This window comes from Barbus barbus (assembly GCF_936440315.1).
Source record: "Barbus barbus genome assembly, chromosome: 34".
Taxonomy (NCBI): Eukaryota; Metazoa; Chordata; class Actinopteri; order Cypriniformes; family Cyprinidae; genus Barbus; species Barbus barbus.
The window spans coordinates 7716250-7736471 of NC_136762.1; the positions used below are offsets into that span (position 1 = coordinate 7716250).

The 20222-nt window shown below is 35.6% G+C and overlaps 3 protein-coding genes across 5 annotated transcripts in view; 2 read left to right on the top strand and 1 right to left on the bottom strand.

Moving 5' to 3' along the window:
• The first annotated feature begins 1168 nt into the window (after positions 1 to 1168).
• On the top strand, positions 1169 to 10868 carry LOC306853970 (uncharacterized protein). 2 transcript variants are annotated; one of them, XM_079391704.1, is made up of 7 exons: positions 1169 to 1252; positions 6035 to 6103; positions 6396 to 7432; positions 7627 to 7751; positions 9961 to 10049; positions 10283 to 10359; positions 10668 to 10868. In XM_079391704.1, the coding sequence occupies exons 3-7, from the start codon at positions 6396 to 6398 to the stop codon at positions 10789 to 10791; spliced, it is 1452 nt and encodes a 483-aa protein (XP_079247830.1). In that variant the 5' UTR covers positions 1169 to 1252; positions 6035 to 6103; the 3' UTR covers positions 10792 to 10868. The 2 variants fall into 2 exon arrangements, with proteins under 2 accessions (XP_079247830.1, XP_079247829.1); XM_079391703.1 differs by lacking the exon at positions 1169 to 1252 and having other exon boundaries at positions 6028 to 6103.
• On the bottom strand, positions 2556 to 5975 carry LOC306853971 (uncharacterized protein). Of its 2 annotated transcripts, none has more exons than XM_079391705.1 (4): positions 5797 to 5975; positions 5014 to 5211; positions 4826 to 4922; positions 2556 to 4531 (listed from the first exon to the last, which is right to left on the bottom strand). In XM_079391705.1, exons 1-4 carry the CDS (start codon positions 5893 to 5895, stop codon positions 3588 to 3590), a joined length of 1338 nt encoding a protein of 445 aa, XP_079247831.1. In that variant the 5' UTR covers positions 5896 to 5975; the 3' UTR covers positions 2556 to 3587. The 2 variants fall into 2 exon arrangements, with proteins under 2 accessions (XP_079247831.1, XP_079247832.1); XM_079391706.1 differs by having other exon boundaries at positions 3382 to 4531; positions 5515 to 5975.
• Positions 10869 to 12660: 1792 nt separating the features above from the next.
• The window catches only part of LOC306854306 (sister chromatid cohesion protein PDS5 homolog B-like), a 41372-nt gene continuing 33810 nt past the window's right edge, over positions 12661 to 20222 (top strand). Inside the window, exons 1-7 of the mRNA XM_079392201.1 lie at positions 12661 to 12977; positions 15313 to 15439; positions 16410 to 16613; positions 17000 to 17086; positions 17177 to 17274; positions 18577 to 18703; positions 19792 to 19872. Of these exons, the coding sequence (XP_079248327.1) occupies positions 15332 to 15439; positions 16410 to 16613; positions 17000 to 17086; positions 17177 to 17274; positions 18577 to 18703; positions 19792 to 19872 (705 nt within the window). The 5' untranslated portion in view covers positions 12661 to 12977; positions 15313 to 15331. The remainder of the gene's footprint in view (positions 12978 to 15312; positions 15440 to 16409; positions 16614 to 16999; positions 17087 to 17176; positions 17275 to 18576; positions 18704 to 19791; positions 19873 to 20222) is intronic.

Here is a 20222-nt window from a genome sequence, read left to right on the forward strand (position 1 = left end):
TTGACTCTTTAAAACTTAATAAAACAATCCTTTGTTCATTAAAAAAGTTATGAAAAAGGGAATAAAAATATACTATATTGCTGAATCCCAATGTGCCTACTTATACTAAGCCCTTAAAGTATTTACTCTTTTGGTGAAGAAAAAGTACACACTTTTGAGTGTGTAGTAGAAGAGTAGGCAAGCTTTGGGACACACTTATTGTAATCTCACATACTATTTAGGATGGATAGTATGGTATCATCTTTCATTATCATGTGTTTGTAATAATACCACAGTAAATATAGAAATGAAGCCCAAACCCAGCTTGAAAAGGACAGAAATGCACTCACTCAAAGGCAGTTTTGGGTTAGTTCAGTGGTTTACATTTCCGATAGTACAATTACAGGATGATCTGGCGATTCCGCTTCCTTATGCATATTCCCTATGTGTGTATTTTGTATGTTAAGTCTTCCTTCAAAACAAATATAGTTTTGGCAGTTATTTAGATCAGGTGGGTGATTCTTGTAAAAATGGCTGACTGTGTGGACACACACTTCATGTTTCTTCACAGAAGAGGATCTAAGTGGTGACTGACACATTCTGTGGTTAAACTGGAGGAGCACACTGAGTTTTCGCTTCTGGTTTAAGTGAAATTTGTAATCATACTATTTTTGTTGACAATATCCTACCAATACACTGAAACATGCACAGAAATGTAAATGACAACATAAGCTATAATCATATTATTTCATATCACGTACAATATTTTTTATTTAGGAAGGGCCCATTAATTTGATCAAAAGTGACAGTAAAGGAATTTATCATTTAAAATGTATGTTATTACAAATAAATGTTCCTTTGATCTTTATATTCAGCAAAGAATCCTGAAAAATGTATCATGGTTTCCACAAAAAAATATTAATCAGCAGAAATATTTTTAACCTTGTTGATAAGAACTGTTTTAGAGCAGCAAATGATTTCTGAATGATCATGAGACACTCAAGACTGGAGTAATGACCATCATAGGAATAAATTATATTTAAATATGCGCGTGTGCATTTGTGTATAAAATGCATATAAAAATAGAAAAAAAATATTTTAGATTATAATAATATTTTACAGTGTTTTTAATTTATTTGCAGTTTTGATAAGCATAAGAGACTTCTTTCAAAAAACATAGTTTTATTTTATTGTGAGACTTTTATTTTGAACTTTCGTACTTCCCTTTTGTGGTGTTGTGCGTCTAGGCTGCTGATTTCTGGCTACGCTATAGGCCTTTTTCACGCTTCCGGGTTTTCGAACGCGGAAGAGCCGTTAGTTGTGTAAAGCGATTTCCGGTCAAAACAACAATGGCTGAAGCAACATCGAGGTGTCACTGTAGCGTCCCTCATTGCTCAAACAATAAGCAGAGACAACCATATTTGAGTTTTCACGCATTCCCCAGCTTTGAATATGACAGAAATAAGTGGGTGCATGCTATTCGACGCGATCAATCTCCGACGTTTACGATCCTCAGAGGTAGTACTTTTGTTTGTAGCCGGCACTTCACTGACGCTGATTACACTTCCGCTACCGGTCGAAAACGTCTCAGAAAAGGGGCCGTTCCGTCCCGATTTCTTTGGAACAACTGGGGAGAAACATCACGAGGGTCGGTGTACGAAAGAGTTAGAGCTCGACACGGACTTGACGCTTGTCTCATCCTTTCCTCTGACGATGATCAAGAAGACGACGGCGACATCCTTCCTGAGGCAACTGCTGGAGCAGCAGACCATGACTATGCAGTCACTCCTCTTCCAGGTATGTTTGCATTCCTGAAAGCACAAAGTACATTTTCCTTTAAGCTTTATTAGAAATATATTACTCTATAATATTTTTTTTTTTAAGTAATTTCACTTTCAATCTTAGTTTTATTGAATTCATGACAATTTAACGTTCAACAACAAAAAAATAAAAATAAACAAATACACAATGTCACACAACTTTACACATTTATGTAAACATATCAAGTTGAATGTCATTATATAAGCATTGTTAAGATAACACTGTTGCTGTTACTTTAATGAACTGAGTTGGTGAAATTTGTAATATTTGTTCATTTAAATGAGTAATAATTGTTTAATTATTTTAATCTATTACTTTTTGTGAATCTAGGTGCACAGGATGCATCAGCTGCACGTATACAAGAATTGGAAGCTGAAGTCAGAAGACTGGAAACTGAGGTCATGCAGCTGAGAATAGGCCACTCTCTGTCACAGTACCAGAGATTTTGTGCTTCAGATGAAGATGTACGTTTCTACACCAGGTTTCCATCTGAAGAGGTCTTCCAAGCATTCTGGAAAGCGATTGAGCCCTCTGCATCCATGTTGATCTACTGGTCTAAAGCCCAGAAGAAGGGACAGACAGCTGGAATGGAAGCCTCTCAAAGTCATCACCGCAGCTTGCCACTGATTGATGAGTTTTTCTTATACTGCTGTCGTGTTTCTGCAGGACTGAAAGAGAAAATGTTAGCTGACATTTTCAAAGTTAGTATCTCCACTGTCAGCCGCATCATCATAACGTGGGCTAATTATCTTTACCTTATCCTTGGATCTTTACCGATATGGATGAGCAGAGGGGAAGTGAATTCCACCATGCCTGAGAAGTTTAGGCAGTTTTGTCCAGAGGTGAGGGTCATCATTGACTGCACAGAGATAAGGTGCCAGAATCCATCTTCGCTTGTGCTCCAGTCTGAGGTCTTTTCGTCATACAAGAATATCACCACCTTCAAGGGGTTGATTGGTGTTGCCCCATGTGGAGCAGTTACATTTGTATCCAGCTTGTTCACAGGTTCCATCTCCGATCAAGAGCTGACAAAACAGTCAGGGATTCTTGACTTGTTGGAGCCAGGGGATGCTTGCATGGCTGACAAAGGATTCACAATCAAGAGCATGCTGGCAGAGCGAGGGGCCAAACTCATCATGCCACCTTTTAAAACGGCAGCTCAGTTCAGCAAAGAAGATGCAGAGAGAACACAAGCCATAGCACGCCTTCGAATTCTTGTTGAGAGAGCCATCAGAAGAGTGAAAGAGTTTCACATCTGGGACACCACTGTGCCTTTGACCATGTCTGGAACAGTTAACCAGCTGTGGACTAACTGCTGCCTGATGAGCAATTTTCAGTGGCCGCTTGATGTTAAAGGTCACAAATCGGCAAGTGCATCATAGCAAGTTAATTCTAAAGTGTGGCTTTATTGTAATATAATGTATTATACCTTTATCTGTTGTGTGTTTTGTATTATAAGAGGATAGTTTCGGCCCTTGATTCTGATTGGTTGAGCTGCATTTGAAGCTGTTGTAAATTACACTACAAACCTACAACTTTGTGTGTTCACAAATGTTTCAGAGGAACTACATTGTTTGGTGGAAGAATACTGTTTTTATTAATGATTACACTATTTGCGGTTTTCTTTTGTGAAACCTTACTACGTACATGGAATAACCGTTTCATTAAAACAATACATTGAATAAAATAACTATACAAAAAAATATACAAAAAATTCCAGACTCAATTTTTTTTAACAGTATTAACATTTTATATATTTACACAGTGCATGAGTCATATTAAGCCTATTAGATCCCACCCTTAAGATATTCATCCATGTATGTACAAAAATAGTAAAGGTCCAGGTTCTCTCTCATCTGAGTTATCATGACACTGTCCCTCCACACTCTTTCGACTGTTAAGTCCTCTTCAGTGTCAGTGATGAAATCACACCAACTGAGTCCAGTTACAGCCAGTTGACCTTGAACCTGCCAGTAATATTTGTGGGATTTTTTTAGGGTTGCCTGTCCATTCACAATCTTAATATGCCTAGCCTCAGAAACTGTATGAACATCAGGGCATTTCACCTCAGCAAGTCCGAAACAAGGATCTGCATTAGGGTCATAAACTTTGGCATCAGGACTGGCACCAAGGTAGGGAGCATCCGGGTGTACCACAAAACCACAAGGTGAGACATTAACATTAAACAGATCAGAGTAACGTTCCAGTACCTCAGGTTCCTTGTCAAGGCCTGTTTTCATTGCCTGAGTTTGCTTTGTACCCTTGAGTATCCGTCTTGCCAGGGCCTGGCCAGATGTCTCCCCTCGCACATGAGAAGCCTCATGAAACCTGCTAGCTGTCACTCTCGGCTTGCGCATTTCCTTCCATAATGGACACTCTGATTGGTCTTGAGTTTGCTCCTCTATTACAGCTGCCAACTCCAGTGAGACACTTAGGCTCTCCAAATGGAGGAACTGGTGGCAGCTTGGGACGAAGTGCAGACTCCTTGGAAATACAACACCATCAATAGGGAGTTTTGGGAACAAAGGAGCATCTGGGTGTTTCACCTTGTTTTTGGTCATGAGGGGAGGGCACTGGTAGGAGATCACGGAACCTCGGGGCACAGGACCGAATCTGGAGTCCACTAAGGACATTTCAGAGAAGTCATTAAGCACACTGGAAATCAGAGGTTGGGGAGTGAGTCCTTTTACAGCTTCTCCAACAGCCAGTACAGTTGGGTCAGGGAGGGGACCTAAAACCAAATAACATGTTCAGGAAAGCAATTCAAGACAAAACTATAAACTGTTTTGTGTTTGAGAAACATTTTATGAATAAATATTTTTATTTTGAGTACTTTAATTGCTTTTTCTGAATATATATAATATTTTTAATTCACATGAATTAGGTTTTATGCATGTAAATGTGGCTATGCATGTGTGCATAGTGTCTGTTCCATTAATTATTATTGAGACTAATCTCACTCCACAAACTCCTGCCTCAACAGGAACATTATTCAATCTCTACTAATGACATTTTTCTTTATTACCTGTGTATGCTTTGTAGAGAGTAGATTTGCATACACTTCTGGAAGAGATCCTCGGCTTTTTCACAACCAACTGATCCGTAGTCTCTGCAGCAATCCCCTGAAAAACAACAATAGAAACTCTGTAGATTTCCAATTACCTACCATTATTTTGCAATACTAGTGTGTAGCTTGGCTTGTGGTTATGCTACCTGTGTCCTTGGTCTATGCCATGTCTGTAGCATGCTTGTGGATGCCATAGTTGGTGGTATGGTCTGCAGCTGCATCATGCTGAAGTGGGCCGTTTGGAAAAACATAGCTACAAGATGATTGCACAGTGCTTTGCCTGCAGTGCATGTGCAAGACGAGCTTGTGAGCTCAACAGGCACTGTGTCAGCTTTTAAACTGATCTAAAGTTTAAAAAAAAAGCGAATATCAGTACATATTTATAAAGTGAGTCTTATACTTCAGAGAGAACATTGATGAGAACCATCAAACAACATTTTTAGTGAAAGGAAAAACAACCTCAATATAGAAATCTGCAACCGCAGCATGAACTATTTAAAACTATCCCTTACACTATAAGCATTAGTTTTTCAATACTGTACTGCATTGCAAAATGCAAACAGGGATCGTGTCATGTTAAGCGTAGAATTTCTTAACTTCTAGTGTAAGAGATTAGTTTTATAAACAGGTTTTTCATTTAAGGTAACCTGCAATGAATGTGGCTCCTCGCGCTTCCTCATCGACCTAAAACACCTACACCTCACGATAATCTCCCTGTTTCTCACACTCGAAACTGAACGTTGCATGACAAAAATGAACATAGTTATACATATCACATTAAACATCATCATTCCATATGGTATGCTACCTCCTTTGACTACTCTTATCTGTTTTAAAGTACCCGAGCCTAAAATTTGATAAATGTAAGCATAAAAATATAATTTACAGTATCACGTTAGCTAAATGCTAATTTATGGTTTGTCACTTACCTTCGTAAAAAAAGATGTAATTTTCGTGGAAGAACTTATATCCTTTGTTGAGTTTTGAGTGCGGAGCGATTGCATGGAGGTCCACGAGACGAAAAACATCCGCTGATGTAAATGCTGGTAAATTTTTCAAGGAGGATGTGAAAGCTAGCGCGCCTGACTCCATTTCGCCGGAAGTATCTATCCACAACAATCGCTGTACCGGATGTGCGTTCGAACGTCCGTGAAAAAGGCCTATTAGCAGAAATGTCGATGATCAAAACATTTGATTAACAAGAACATAGTGCTTACAAGTTTTAACACACGTCAGGTAAATCTTTTCACCGTAATTTGATCGATTATTAAGAATGATCCGTAAAATGTATAGGTATTGAACCTCATTGTTTATAGAAACTGCTTCGGACATTGTAAGTAGTAACGTTAACGTATTTTATTAAAGGATGGTTGTCAAGCAAACCGATTTAAACGTCTGTACAGTTTTATGACTAACTTGTGATCAATAATAAAAAAGTTGGCCTGACTATTCCATTCATCTTTGTAAAAAATGAATCCACGAATTGACATAATATTGCTTTACTAAGTGGTTTTATTGTTGTTTATAGATGCCAAATGTCAATGCCAGTGAATCTACTTCTCCACCTGATGGTGGAAATGTAGAGGAACGATATGAAAACACACCACTAACTCACTCAGATGGTGTCAGAGTGACACCAGTGGCTAAATCGTCCAATAACCAGACAAACAATCAGACTGAATTTGGTTTATCACCTGTTGGAAGTCATTTCAAGACTCAACAGGATGTGACTCCAGATGGTGGAGAACTGGATCCTTCAACACAAATACAAACAGACACTAATGAGAAAGAAGTTACCAACACATGTTCCAGTAAGAACACAAGCCAAACAGAGAGAGAGAGAGTCGTTAGAGAGCTGGCCATCACTAGTACTTCATTTATTGGGCCTGTGTGTCGCCCGGAGCCATCCATCGAGCAGGAGCTTTGTGAATTTTACAAAGAGCTTGAGGAAGTTGATAAGGTTGATGTCAATGCGGACACCAAAACGGTTGAACAGCATGACTTCCATCCTTCCAACAAGCCCGAAAACGATCAACCAAACAGTACAGATATTCCTGTTGTCGTAACTGATCACGGCAGATCCTACAGACCTTACCCAGATCCACACGAACGCAACCAAAAAGATCCAAAAAGATGGAGACCTCGCTTACAATGTAATATGGATGTCTTTAATAGAGGAGGATATCCAGAGCCGTGGTATCCTCCTCCACCATGGGTTCCTCCACACCCAAGGGTGCACTTCTTCCCTGCCCCAACCTCTGGAGGTGCTATCATGTTTCCTCTAGACATGAGACCTCAGGAGAACGTCTTCCACAGTTTTCATGCCAACAACAACAGCTGGGGCCCATGGGAAGGACCACCATTACCTTCAAACAGGTGGCATGAACAAAACAGGGTCTTCCAGTCACATGAACATCCTGGATTCTCTGAGGAATATCAAACATCTTCAGCACACCGGCAGCAGCATTATCATGAAAAAGACCAATATCAGCATTATAATAACTCTGCTTTGGTGCTCATATTGTTGAGGGGAGTACCAGGATCTGGAAAATCCACTTTGGCCAGGTGAGCAAAACTAAATATGTAGAGAAATGACCTCATTGATGTTTTTGCAGCAAACCAGTGGTCAAATGTTTGATTAAATAATTAAATATTACAAACTTGGACTGATTGGTTAAGTTGTACCAACAGCATGTTTTCATTAGTTTAGGTAAGAAGAGAAATAGAGATTTTGTAATATTTGACTGTATGTCTCTCAGAGAGCTCCTGTCCACTGGTCCCAATGGATTAATACTGAGCACAGATGACTACTTTTTCCAAGACAACAGATATGAATTTGATTCCGCTCTGCTTGGTGATGCACACGACTGGAACCAGAAGAGAGGTGAGGACAGGCTAAGTAACATCTTTGTAGATATGGGACATTTATCAAATACATAATTTACAATTAGTTTGGTGACTCCAGGTCATATTTCAGCCCAGAAGAAATAAGTTATTTATGTTTTGATACATTATATAAAGTAAATGAACCCTATTTTAGAATGAACCCATTCACTTGATTACGATTGCTTTAATGCAGTCATTTTCACCATATTACAGTAAAACATGAATTAAATAAAAATGTAATAATTTTATTTATCAAACACGTCAATGATGTTTAAATAAATATAATTCAATTTGAATTACAGTGGTACACTGCTGATTTTGTACATTTGCCCACTGACAAAGAAATGATCAGTCTATAATTTTAATGATCGGTTTATTTGAACAGTGAGAGACAGAATAACAACAAAAAATCCAAAAAAACACATTTAAAAAAAGGTATAAATTGATTTGCATTTTAATGAGTCAAATAAGTATTTGATCCCCTATCAATCAGCAAGATTTCTGGCTCCCAGTTGTCTTTTATACAGGTAAGGAGCTGAGATTAGGAGCACTCCCTTTAAGAGAATGCTCCTAATCGTTATATGCATGTGTTAATTTTATTTTATTTCTTTATTTTCTTAAATATGTGGGTAGATAGTATTTATAGAGTTGTAACTTTTTAGTTTTAGTTACTTTTTCTTATTTGTAAGTCGCTTTGGACAAAAGCGTCTGCTAAATGACAAAAGTAAAAAAGTAAAGAGTGTAAAGACCATGGACTCTACCGTGCGACTCCACCGGGCAGGGACACCGGCAAGGGATAGTAGTAGCTTTTTATTTAATTTTTTCATTGATATGTTTATTATTGAAATGTTGTTGTTATATGCATGTGTTAATTTTATTTTATTTCTTTATTTTCTTAAATATGTGGGTAGATAGTATTTATAGAGTTGTAACTTTTTAGTTTTAGTTACTTTTTCTTATTTGTAAGTCGCTTTGGACAAAAGCGTCTGCTAAATGACAAAAGTAAAGTAAGTAAGTAAAGTTACCTGTATAAAAGACACCTGTCCACAGAAGCAATCAATCAATCAGATTCCAAACTCTCCACCATGGCCAAGACCAAAGAAGCTGTCCAAGGATGTCAGGGACAAGATTGTAGACCTACACAAGGCTGGAATGGGCTACAAGACCATCGCCAAGCAGCTTAGTGAGAAGGTGACAAAAGTTGGTGCGATTATTTGCAAATGGAAGAAACACAAAATCACTGTCAATCTCCCTCGGACTGGGGCTCCATGCAAGATCTCACCTCGTGGAGTTTCAGTGATCATGAGAACGGTGAGGAATCAGCCCAGAACTACACGGGAGGATCTTGTCAATGATCTCAAGGCAGCTGGGACCATAGTCACCAAGAAAACAATTGGTAACACTACGCCGTGAAGGACTGAAATCATGCAGCGCCCCCAAAGAACACCATCCCCACTGTCAAACATGGAGGTGGAAACATTATGCTTTGGGGGTGTTTTTCTTCTAAGGGGACAGGATAACTGCACCGCATCAAAGGGACGATGGACGAGGCCATGTACCTTCAGCCAGGGCACTGAAGTCGTGGATGGGTATTCCAGCATGACAATGACCCAAAACACACGGCCAAGGCAACAAAGGAGTGGCTCAGTCTCCAGACCTTAATCCCATAGAAAATCTGTGGAGAGAGCTGAAGGTTCGAGTTGCCAAACGTCAGCCTCGAAACCTTAAAGACTTGGAGAGGATCTGCAAAGTGGAGAGGGACAAAATCCCTCCTAAGATGTGTGCAAACCTGGTGGCCAACTAAAAGAAACATCTGACCTCTTTGATTGCCAACAAGGGTTTTGTCACCAAGTACTAAGTCATGCTTTGTGAAGGGGTCAAATACTTATTTGACTCATTAAAATGCAAATCAATTTATAACTTTTTTGAAATGCGTTTTCTTGATTTTTTTGTTGTTGTTATTCTGTCTCTCACTGTTAAAATAAACCTTCCATTAAAATGATAGACTTTCTTTGTCAGTGGGCAAACGTACAAAATCAGCAGGGGATACATTTAAAAAAAAAAATTCCCCCACTGTATGAAAACAGGATTTATATGTATTACATTAAAGAGAAATATCAGAAAGTTATATTTATAATTAAGAGCATGAAGTTCTTTTTCTAAAACTAATCTGAATGCTAATGCTTTATGGCTTTGTCATTTCTAAGCCGAGCAGTCGATGTTGGAGGGCCGCTCGCCCGTTATCATCGACAACACTAATGTTAAAGCCTGGGAAATGAAGCCTTATGTTCAAATGGTGAGTTGGAATCTTTAAGTAATGCCTGGGATTGGAATATTTTTGTAAAACGCAAGTTAGGCTTTAACTTGGCTCTGAACACTGGCTGAAAGTTTTATTAGCAGTGCTTTAGAACATTTCCATATGTTTGCATTCAGAGATAATACAAGGATTTCTCCAGCTATTTGCTAAATGAACTATATCTGCTTACTAATTAGTAACGCATTTTTATTCATTTACTTTATTTCACACAGGCTTTAGACAACGGATACAGAGTGGACTTTCTTGAGCCAGATACCCGCTGGAAATATGATCCTGCCCAGTTAGAAATGTAAGTCTGTTTATAGTTTTGGTTCTCAGGAACACAGTGACTTTTATTAATCACTGAATGAGAAAGACTATTGACTTTGGATCAGGTTTTGGCTTACGGTACAGAGGTAGAGATTTCAGTTGTGAGTAAGTGGATAAAATGTTTTATAGTCTAGGATCAGTAAGTATCTTTCATATTCCCATGAATAAGACCAGCTTAAGAGTCACTGTTATTTTCATTTATTTGTTTTATTTACAACTGGCTTTGTATAGCAGTCTAATAGAGCTTGCCTGTCCTGGTAATTTCCTGTCTATTAATTTAATCAACAGGAGGAACAAGCACGGAGTCCCTCGAGAAACAATAGCAAAGATGCTGGATGGTTTCGAGCGGCCAATGAATGTTGACATTGTGATGAATTCTGTGGTGCCTCCCCATAAAAAGAAAGGCAATTAACAGAGAACCGATGACATTTAGCTGTTCTTGAAATAGAAATATTGTCATGTTATCATTCTGAATGATAGTGGGTATGTATACACACACACACACACACAAACATATATATGTGTATATATATATATATATATATACATTTTAATAATTTTAATGCATACTGATGCAGCTAAGGATGTTTTTAATGACTGTATGGTGATTTTATTTTTGTAATGGCCATTGGAATATCATATCTATTTATTTGAAATACTAAAATCATTTTACAAAAGAAACCTTTTTTTAAAATATTATCACTTTCTTTTGTATTTTCTGTAATTATGCTAAGTGCAAATATGAAAATGTTTTTTTTTTTTGCTGTTCCATTGTAATATAAAAATGTAAATCATAAATTACCACAATGATAAGTGTGGAACATTGTTAGGATAAGACCATTGGAGTCTTATAAGTCCTTCGACTTTTAGACAGTCTGACACATAAAATAAATGCCGAGGTTCCAGATAGAAGACTAAATAATTTACATTTTTTTTTAAGCATTCTCTGTCTTTTTTTTTTTTCTTTTCAAAAGACCGGCAGCTCAAATCTAGACACTGATCTGATCTCAGGGTTTACATTTTATGAATACGCTGTACATTGTTGATGGCTCATGTACTAAACGAGACACTGTTTTCTAAAGTGCTGATTATTTTTGTAAATAAATGTTGATTTGTTTTGATAAAATGGAAATTATTTCTACACTTGGGTGCCTTTCAATGTGGGCTTAAAAAGTTTCTTTCTTTATTTCTTACTTTAACTATATTTTACGTAATTTTATATTTTAATTTGTTGGAAAGCAATTCCCAAAGCAGCATTTGATTTATTTTATTATTTTTTTTAATAATAATTGCTAAAAACCATTAGATTTCTACATTATTTTACTATATAAGTTCCCAATCTCAGGGACATAAATGTTGCCTTTTGAATAACAAAGAAAGTAAGTTCAAATTTAAGTCTATTCGTTATTAATGATGTTGACATTTTGAGTCATCTCAATTGCTTCTGTGAATAATATATTTCAGGAATTCAGCTTTACTTGTATGATGATAAAAATGTTAACATATACATTTTATGATGAATCCTTGACTCTTAAAAATTACTAGGTTTCATTTTTTCGATTTAAAAAGGACCCCTAGTGTGTGTGTATATATATATATATATATATATATATATATATATATATATATATATATATATATATATATATATTAGTGCTGTCAAACGATTAATCGCGATTAATTGCATCCAAAATAAAAGTTTTTGTTTACATAATAAATGTGTGTGTACTGTGTATATTTATTATGCATATATAAATACACACACATGCATGTATTAAGTAAAATATATTATATTTGAATATTAAATATATTTATAAATACTCTAAATGATAAAAATATAAATATATACATGTAAATATTTTCAAAATATATACTGTATGCGTGTGTATTTATATATGCATAATAAATATACACAGTACACATATGTAAACAAAAACTTTTATTTTGTATCCGATTAATCGCGATTAATCCTGTGACAGCACTAATATATATATATATATTTAGATTTTTTTTTTCATGTTTAATTTATTTTACGTAATCTTATGTGTTTTTGTCATTTAATGATTCTACATATTTCTATATAGCTTTAATTTTACTTCAGTTTTTGTTTGAGCAGGTTTACCTCAACTTAAACTTATTTCAGTCAGTTGCCAAGGCAACATTTCTGAAGTCTTCAAAGTTTGAATTTTCCATCTAATATTTATATTTATATTTTATTTCATTTATTTTATCAACACTGGTGCAGTACAGGCGGAGACCGCTGTCATACCCCTCATGGCCTGTAGGTGTCACTGTTACACCACACTCCAACCCGCTATAGCGGCTCAACATTAACGCTCTAGCCATTTACATCACTATTATAGCAGTTTATTTCTTTTTCCAACCCGCTAATATAACCACAAAAAACGAGTCATGCCCTTAAAAAAAGAGTCATGCCCTTAAATAAATAAACTGGAGCGGAGGAGGGAAGAGAAGGGTCTGTATTGAGCGGAGCTGCACTGACTGGTGCAGATAGGGGCAAATTGGCGCCATTTTGAAGCCGACAGGAGGATCGCAGCGGTGGGAGAAGCGAGTGGAGCGCGCACTTTTTCCAATAAGGTAGTCTTTTTTCATTTAACCCGTAAGCGAGTGGAATCGTCCCGCGCCGATTTGAGTCCATTATTGGGAATTATTATTTCGTGGCTGTTTTAGTAGGTGCTTTTTCCTTTTTCGGCGGTTGGTTGTCTATTCTTCTGTTAACCCATGCGAGGATATCTCTCACTGTGTTTCCCCTCAAATTTACTCGTTCTCTACTCAAAACGCAAACTGCAATGACAGTTGTTGTTGGTTTACGTGTAACGTGTGTTTTCGTGGCCGTTTTCATTGCAAAAGAGGGCCGTGTACGTTACTTTCCTGATGCCTCGTGTGTGTAACGTTACATGCATACGAGTGTTTGTGTTTTAGCTGTTAGCTTAGCTTAGCTGCTCGTAAACCGCGTTTAAAATCTGATTCAAAACACATTTCAGATTCTACTGCTGTAGTTTGCACTCGTTTTTCTTATGGGTGCATTTAGTTGGGATATATTGAGATGGGACGTGCTGTTGTGCGTTGGATGTAGATAGTAACAGGGGAGCTGTAGTGGTGTGCAATGAATTTTAGCTTGTAAACACCCCCTTAGGGGTGTTATCTCGGTTTCTATGGGATAAACCACTGTCAAAGGAATGAAATGACAGCTGCTGTGTGATCAAGACTGTATTTTATCCTGGTTGTGCTGCACAAAGGCGTTAATTCAGAAAGTTAACCTGCTGTCAGACTGTAAGCCTCCCCCCCCCCCCCCCCCCGTGCAAAATCGTTGTAATGGTGTCTGTAAATAGCTGGAAATGCGATGCATTGTTTACTAATTGCATGCATAGAGGTGTTGTAAGTTGCTGTATGTGTTTGTGATTGTGAAACACTTGGACTGTGTTGAACCTGCTTAGAAATTACACATATTTTCACCTGCATTATTAATTTCTTGCGTAATTGTGGTGTTATAACTTTATGGATCGCTCTTAGGGGGAATGTAATGCACCTATAATGCATTTATTTGCATTTTGACTATTTTATTCTTCTACTGTGTAATTAAAGACCGCATGAAATGCAATTAATTAGAATGAACTATTAGTCGTTATTTTTAAGTTATAATTACGTATGGTGTATATAGTGTTGTGTGTGTGAGTGTGCATACACACACACGCACATATATTGGTATATTTTTCTGTTTAAATATATTTAAATTTTATATATTTCCACTTATTACTGCAGATTAAAATATTATTTTGTTTTGTAAAGACAAGTATTTTGTGAAGAGTCCGCATGAAATAAAAATGGACCTAATTTGTAAATTCATATTATAGATATTATTGTGAATGATTCATGCATGTGTATTTCTCTTTTATTTATTTTTTTCTTAATTCAAATGTCATAATTCGATCTTCTGTTTAAAAACACACTTTTCTCTATATGCTGGACTCCTCTGTTCTTTTAGAACACTTAACCTCTGTAATTGACTTTCAAGATCAGATTATTTTTTGAGTGCAGCCCCACATTTTAAAATCCAATCAACTGGTGCATAGTTCCAAGCCTACATTTTTTTCCCTAATGATCTGTTACATGCAGATATACGTCACAGTATGGAAAATCTATCAATGCTTCCATTTCATCGCAAATGTAGCGAAAAACGTTACTTTCTATTGTACACATTAGCAGTTGCTTTTTAACAGATTTGCATTAACGTTTCAAATGTACAGTATTTTTCTCTTGGAAGAATGGGCTGAAATATTGACAACTCCTCTTCCACAGTATATACTTGTTTTTTTTTCTGTCCAATCAAAGCAAAAAAGTACAAGCCCTTCAAAACATCTAATTTCCTGTTGAAGGATTTCATGGGCTCTTTCCTTAATTTTTACTCTTCATTATGTCAGTAGGCTTAATTTAGCTGTTTATTATTATGAATTACAGCTGATGATTATGTGCAACACTTATTATGCAGTTGTTTTGATTAGCATTTTTGTCTTGTCTCTTTAGATTAGTCTGCTTGGTATTGTAATTCATGTGTGGGTGTTGTGTTTTAGTTTGCTAATCGGTAAAACCTCTGTGCACATCAACTTGAATTGAAAGTATAGCATTCCTTTGAATTTAAATGTGCCTGTTGACACTGCTCTTTAGCGCCGTCAATATTTAACTGTCCACAGGAGGTGAAGTTTTGGCTGGTTTTGGCCATTTTTGAAAAACAAACTGATTTTGCCTTTTTTTATATATAGGTGTAGTCAAAGTCAAATCCATATTCAGTATCCACCGGATGATTTCTTTAACAGCACATTCTTTTCCAAAAAAGTGATTGATGGAAATTCCCTGTCCACTTAGTGTTGTGGGCTGACACATTCATGTCTTTTTTGGTTTGACACGTTTGCAGCGAGCACTGATTGGAGAGCATGGCTCACTCCAAGAATCGAGCCACGGATGGCAAAATCACCTACCCGCCGGGGGTGAAGGAGATCTCCGATAAGATCTCCAAGGAGGAGATGGTTCGGAGACTGAAGGTGAGGAGCAATCTGTCATTCACCCAAGTGGAAAGAGCTTATCATAAGTGCTGAATGTTTTTTTTTCTGTGTAATTACAATGAATAATGAGTACTTGTCCGACTCTTCAGTTATATATTCAGTTAATATTTATGTATGAGTATATAAATCTAAATGTATAACATTGTAATAGCTTTTTTATAATATATATTTTTAGTTTCCATGTGTTTGATTTTCATTTTTTGTAATATTTCTATATGGCTTAAATTTAAGTTTTAGTAATTGAAAATTGTACTAATTTTATGTTTGTTGGCTATTTATTTAAAATAAATATTTAACTTCTTTATTTCAGTTTTAGTCATTTTAGTACTTGAACCAAATTTTTGTAAAAATTTTAGTAATTTTTTGTTCCGTTGTCATTTATATAAAAAAAAGTAAATCAGTTTTTTAGTTATAGTAATTTTAGAAACTAACAAATTTTGTAAATTTCTGTAGTCTAACATTTATATTTTCATTTATTTTTTTATTTTAATTCATCTTTATATCAGTTAACAAAAACGATTTTATAATAGTTTGAGTTTTATTTAGCAATGTCTCAACTTTCAGTAACCAGAATGAATATTTTATTTGAAGTTCTATTTATAGATTTTAGTAGATTGATCCATATTTGTGAAGAGTTTTTGTTTTTCTCCTTGGGGTTATTTTAGCAGAAATATTTAGTGCAAAACATTTCCTGTTTAGATTTGTTCATCTTTAAACCTCATCTGAGGTTTTATCACACAGAATGAAATAATAATTTTTCTGCTCGTATTTCAAGCTGTTTCTTTTACAGTTTGTTGATAGCGTTTCCTCCCTCCGTGGCTTTGTCACTTATTTTTATTTTTAAGTAAGACTGCCAAGTGAAAGTGTGTTTCCCATTAGAGTGTCTTACATCACACTGTTAGCTGGATGCGTGGTTGACACACGGCTCTATGGTGCTTTTCAAAATCAGATGGTGGTGAAAACCTTCATGGACATGGACCAGGACTCAGAGGAGGAGAAGGAACTCTATCTGAACTTGGCCTTGCATCTCGCCTCTGATTTTTTCCTCAAACACCCAGACAAAGATGTCAGACTACTCGTGGCCTGCTGTCTTGCAGATATATTTCGCATCTATGCCCCTGAGGCACCGTACACATCACCTGATAAACTTAAGGTTGGGAAACTCAGCATCTATTGATTTGAATGCAGTGTTAGTTCTTGCATATGTCAGTGAAGAACCATGAATGTTTGCATCTATAATTATTAAATTCCCACCATGATGACTACCATGTTGAGATCACATGACCAGCCCAATACTAAGTCTTTTATGGCCCAGTTAAGTAAAATCGTGGTTTGTTTTTGGGAAAGAAATATTTAATTGTATTAGTATGAATTAAAACCGATGTGCAGAAATTTTGAAGGTGATATGTTTTTCTTCACCTTGAACAAAAGACGGCAAGTTGTTCAGCAGAAAATACTAAAATAACCCTGCTGTCTGTCATGCATTGCCTTCACAGGTGCTTAAAATATTAAAACTTTCTGCTTTTCTTTTCCACTCAGGATATTTTCATGTTCATAACTAGACAGCTGAAAGGGTTGGAAGACACCAAGAGCGCCCAGTTTAATCGATATTTTTATCTGCTGGAGGTAGGACACCCAACTACTATAGAAAAGCAAGGTCTTACAATGGTTTTTGAACCAGCATCTGACCTTGTCTTTCCCTTCCTGGCTCTCTAGAACATCGCTTGGGTGAAGTCCTACAACATCTGCTTTGAATTGGAGGACAGCAATGAGATCTTTACTCAGCTCTACAGAACGCTGTTCCAAGTGATCAAGTGAGTCTGTTGTTCATGTTTGTCCACTCAAGAGTTCAATATAGCCAAAAAATAAATTTTATACTTTTATGTTTTATTCGTTAATATTATTAATTACATGTGTATATATTTGACTCACTTGATAATTTTTCCAAGTAATCAAGTTAGTCTATTGGTCAGGTCTGTCTATTCAAGAGTTTGATATAGCCGAAATATAAGTAAACATCTATGTCTTTTTGCCGATATTTTGTATTTGCATCATTTTAGTGTAAAACATTTAAATATGTATTATGTTTTTGTTATTATTATATTACAATATATATGTAATATAAATAAAATATAAGAAACAATGTTTTAAAAAAATACTATTACTATTTATATTATTAACATTGATGTTAATATAAACATTAACATTTTTATATTTTATTTGTTTGCATATATATTACGTACACAAATATATTTTGTACACAGCAAAAACCTGTTCGACAGTCAGAAAAATAAGTCTAGTTAAAAATAATGCATGTTTTTCACTTTTTTCCAATATAAACAAGGCTAAATATTTAATAACTTTAAAATTATATAAAATGATGATTTTATTAAACTAATTATGTAAAATATGAAAATACATAGTCATATGATAATATATATAAGTACAAACATATATAACATATATAAGTAAAAAGTTTTAATACATATTAGACAGGTAACTTTTAATGATGATTCAGATGTTGCTTAATTGCCAATAAAACACTTTGTATGGCAATATTGCCTAATTTTATATGACCAAAAATGTCATTGTATGAAATGTATCACCTAGTCATTTTTGTAGTCCTGTAATAGTGCTGCCATTTGGTTAGAGAGCTCAGTGGTGATTCTTGCTATAGCGACTGTCATAATTCAGTAAAGTGTCCCCGTGGTTTACTGTTTTCTGTCTGAGATGTAAATGTGAAGCTGCAGCCTATTTGTTATGTCCTAATGAGCTGTCAGCCTCCTGCTCGCTGATATTATTTCCCTGCATTCGGTCAGATGACAATGATGCGTGTGAATCCCAGGTGGAAACCCTTCATTGCATGTGCGCTATAAAGGCTGCATATGGGGGTGATTCATCTCAGCCAGTGATGTTCGCTCAGTCGGAAATGTCCTCTATGAGCGGGACACTGCAGCGCTCAGCTCTGATGTGTAAATGGAAAAATGTAGAAGTGTTTCTGTTTTCTCTGCCCCATTGCGTTTGCTTCCCATCTTCCACTCCTCTACTTTGACTGCCTGATGCACCTGATTTTAGGTCAGTTCTTGTTTACCATTTTGTTTTTTTTTGTTTTTTAGCAATGGACACAACCAGAAAGTGCACATGCATATGGTGGATCTCATGAGCTCAATTGTTTGTGAAGGCGATTCTGTCTCACAGGAACTCCTGGATACTGTTCTGGTTAACCTGGTCCCAGCACACAAGGTACAGAGAACAAAAAAAATGTCCAGGTCACATTTCACCCAAGGAAAAAAAAAATATATATATAAAGAAATAAAATATATATCAAATATTGTAATATAATAAATATATGCATTATTTAAAGAGCAGGGTCTTCAACCTTTTTATAGAGACAGATCTGTATATTATGTACATATATTGCATTTTAAGCCTGGCTTATAATAGCCTACTTTTAATAGTGTATTAGCGTTACATAATTTGCATTGCTTAATCATTTAAGAAGTCATTACTTATGAACAGTCATATAATTGTACATTACATTTTAATTTTATTTTTATGTAAATAACTTCAACCTCCTTAGTTTAGTTTTGTTTGGAGTTAACTTAATATTTCTGTTTAATGTATATTTAAATACAACGATTTAATTTTTAATGCATCATTTAAATTGTAAAATATTTTTTACTTGTTGGTATTTATTTTACAGTCTTTTCTATTTTTATATACTTTACACCAATAGAGTTTAACAATATATAATATAATATATAGAGCTTATTATTATTATTATTTTTTTAGCATTTTCTTGTCAATTAAGCCCCCAATCTAATTATTGTTTAATGTTGGATTATCATTAATTATTTCAATGCAGTAGTTTTTAAATGTATAATAATACATTAAAGTCACTACAAAAATACTACCATAATGTGTAATTATTTTACAAATTATTTTTATTTATTTATTCATTTTTGGCATTATGATAATTTGAGAGGAATGGGTAATGGAAAATATCAGGAACAAAATGAAGAAAAATGGCAAGTTTACAAAATAATTTTAATGGCCTTTAAAATAGGTTTTATTATTTGAGCAAAACATATTTTATTTATTTACAGGAAGACTAGAAAAAAATCTTAATTGCTCTAAATAAATAAATAACCAAAATATGATTTTTATATATTTATTTACATGACAATAATGAAAAATGGCAAGATATAAAACAATCTTAAAAGCTCTAAGCATGGGTTTAATTTTCTTTTTATTTAGGTTTTTTTTCTTGACCGGTTTCATGAGATTTACACAAAACAAATAATTTTTTTATTGCTCGTCTTGTCTTTCAGAACCTCAACAAGCAAGCGTACGATCTGGCCAAAGCCTTGCTGAAGAGAACTGCTCAGGCCATAGAGCCGTACATTACCAACGTGAGTAAACGTCATGACGCATGACGTCATCTGGCGACATTTAGCGACTTTTCAAACTGCCTTTAGCTACTTTCCATCGAAATAAGTTGGCAACACTGGTTGAACCCCTGATGTCACGTGACAGAATTTTCATTTTTGGGTAAACGAATCCTTTAAAGGTGGGGTAAGCGATTTCTGGAAGCCAATGTTGATATTTGAAATCACCAAAACAAACACATCCCTACCCCAAAAGGGTTTCGCCCCTATTTTGAAAGCTCCGCCCCACACATGTAACCTACACAACCCAGGCAACGATTAGTTCTGTGATACAAAGCAAAACCAATGTTACACCGTGTCTACACTGGACGTGA

What these genes read in the sequence shown, in the direction of transcription:
- LOC306853971 (XM_079391706.1), bottom strand. Translation starts at nt 5,658, where the DNA reads ATGATGATGTTTAATGTGATATGTATAACTATGTTCATTTTTGTCATG. An exon ending in AGGAGCCACATTCATTGCAG is followed by an intron (nt 5,212 to 5,514) that starts GTTACCTTAAAT and finishes TTTAAACTTTAG; the next exon opens with ATCAGTTTAAAAGCTGACAC. An exon ending in GGCATAGACCAAGGACACAG is followed by an intron (nt 4,923 to 5,013) that starts GTAGCATAACCA and finishes GTTGTTTTTCAG; the next exon opens with GGGATTGCTGCAGAGACTAC.
- LOC306853970 (XM_079391704.1), top strand. Translation starts at nt 6,396, where the DNA reads ATGCCAAATGTCAATGCCAGTGAATCTACTTCTCCACCTGATGGTGGA. An exon ending in GGAAAATCCACTTTGGCCAG is followed by an intron (nt 7,433 to 7,626) that starts GTGAGCAAAACT and finishes TATGTCTCTCAG; the next exon opens with AGAGCTCCTGTCCACTGGTC. An exon ending in GATCCTGCCCAGTTAGAAAT is followed by an intron (nt 10,360 to 10,667) that starts GTAAGTCTGTTT and finishes TTTAATCAACAG; the next exon opens with GAGGAACAAGCACGGAGTCC.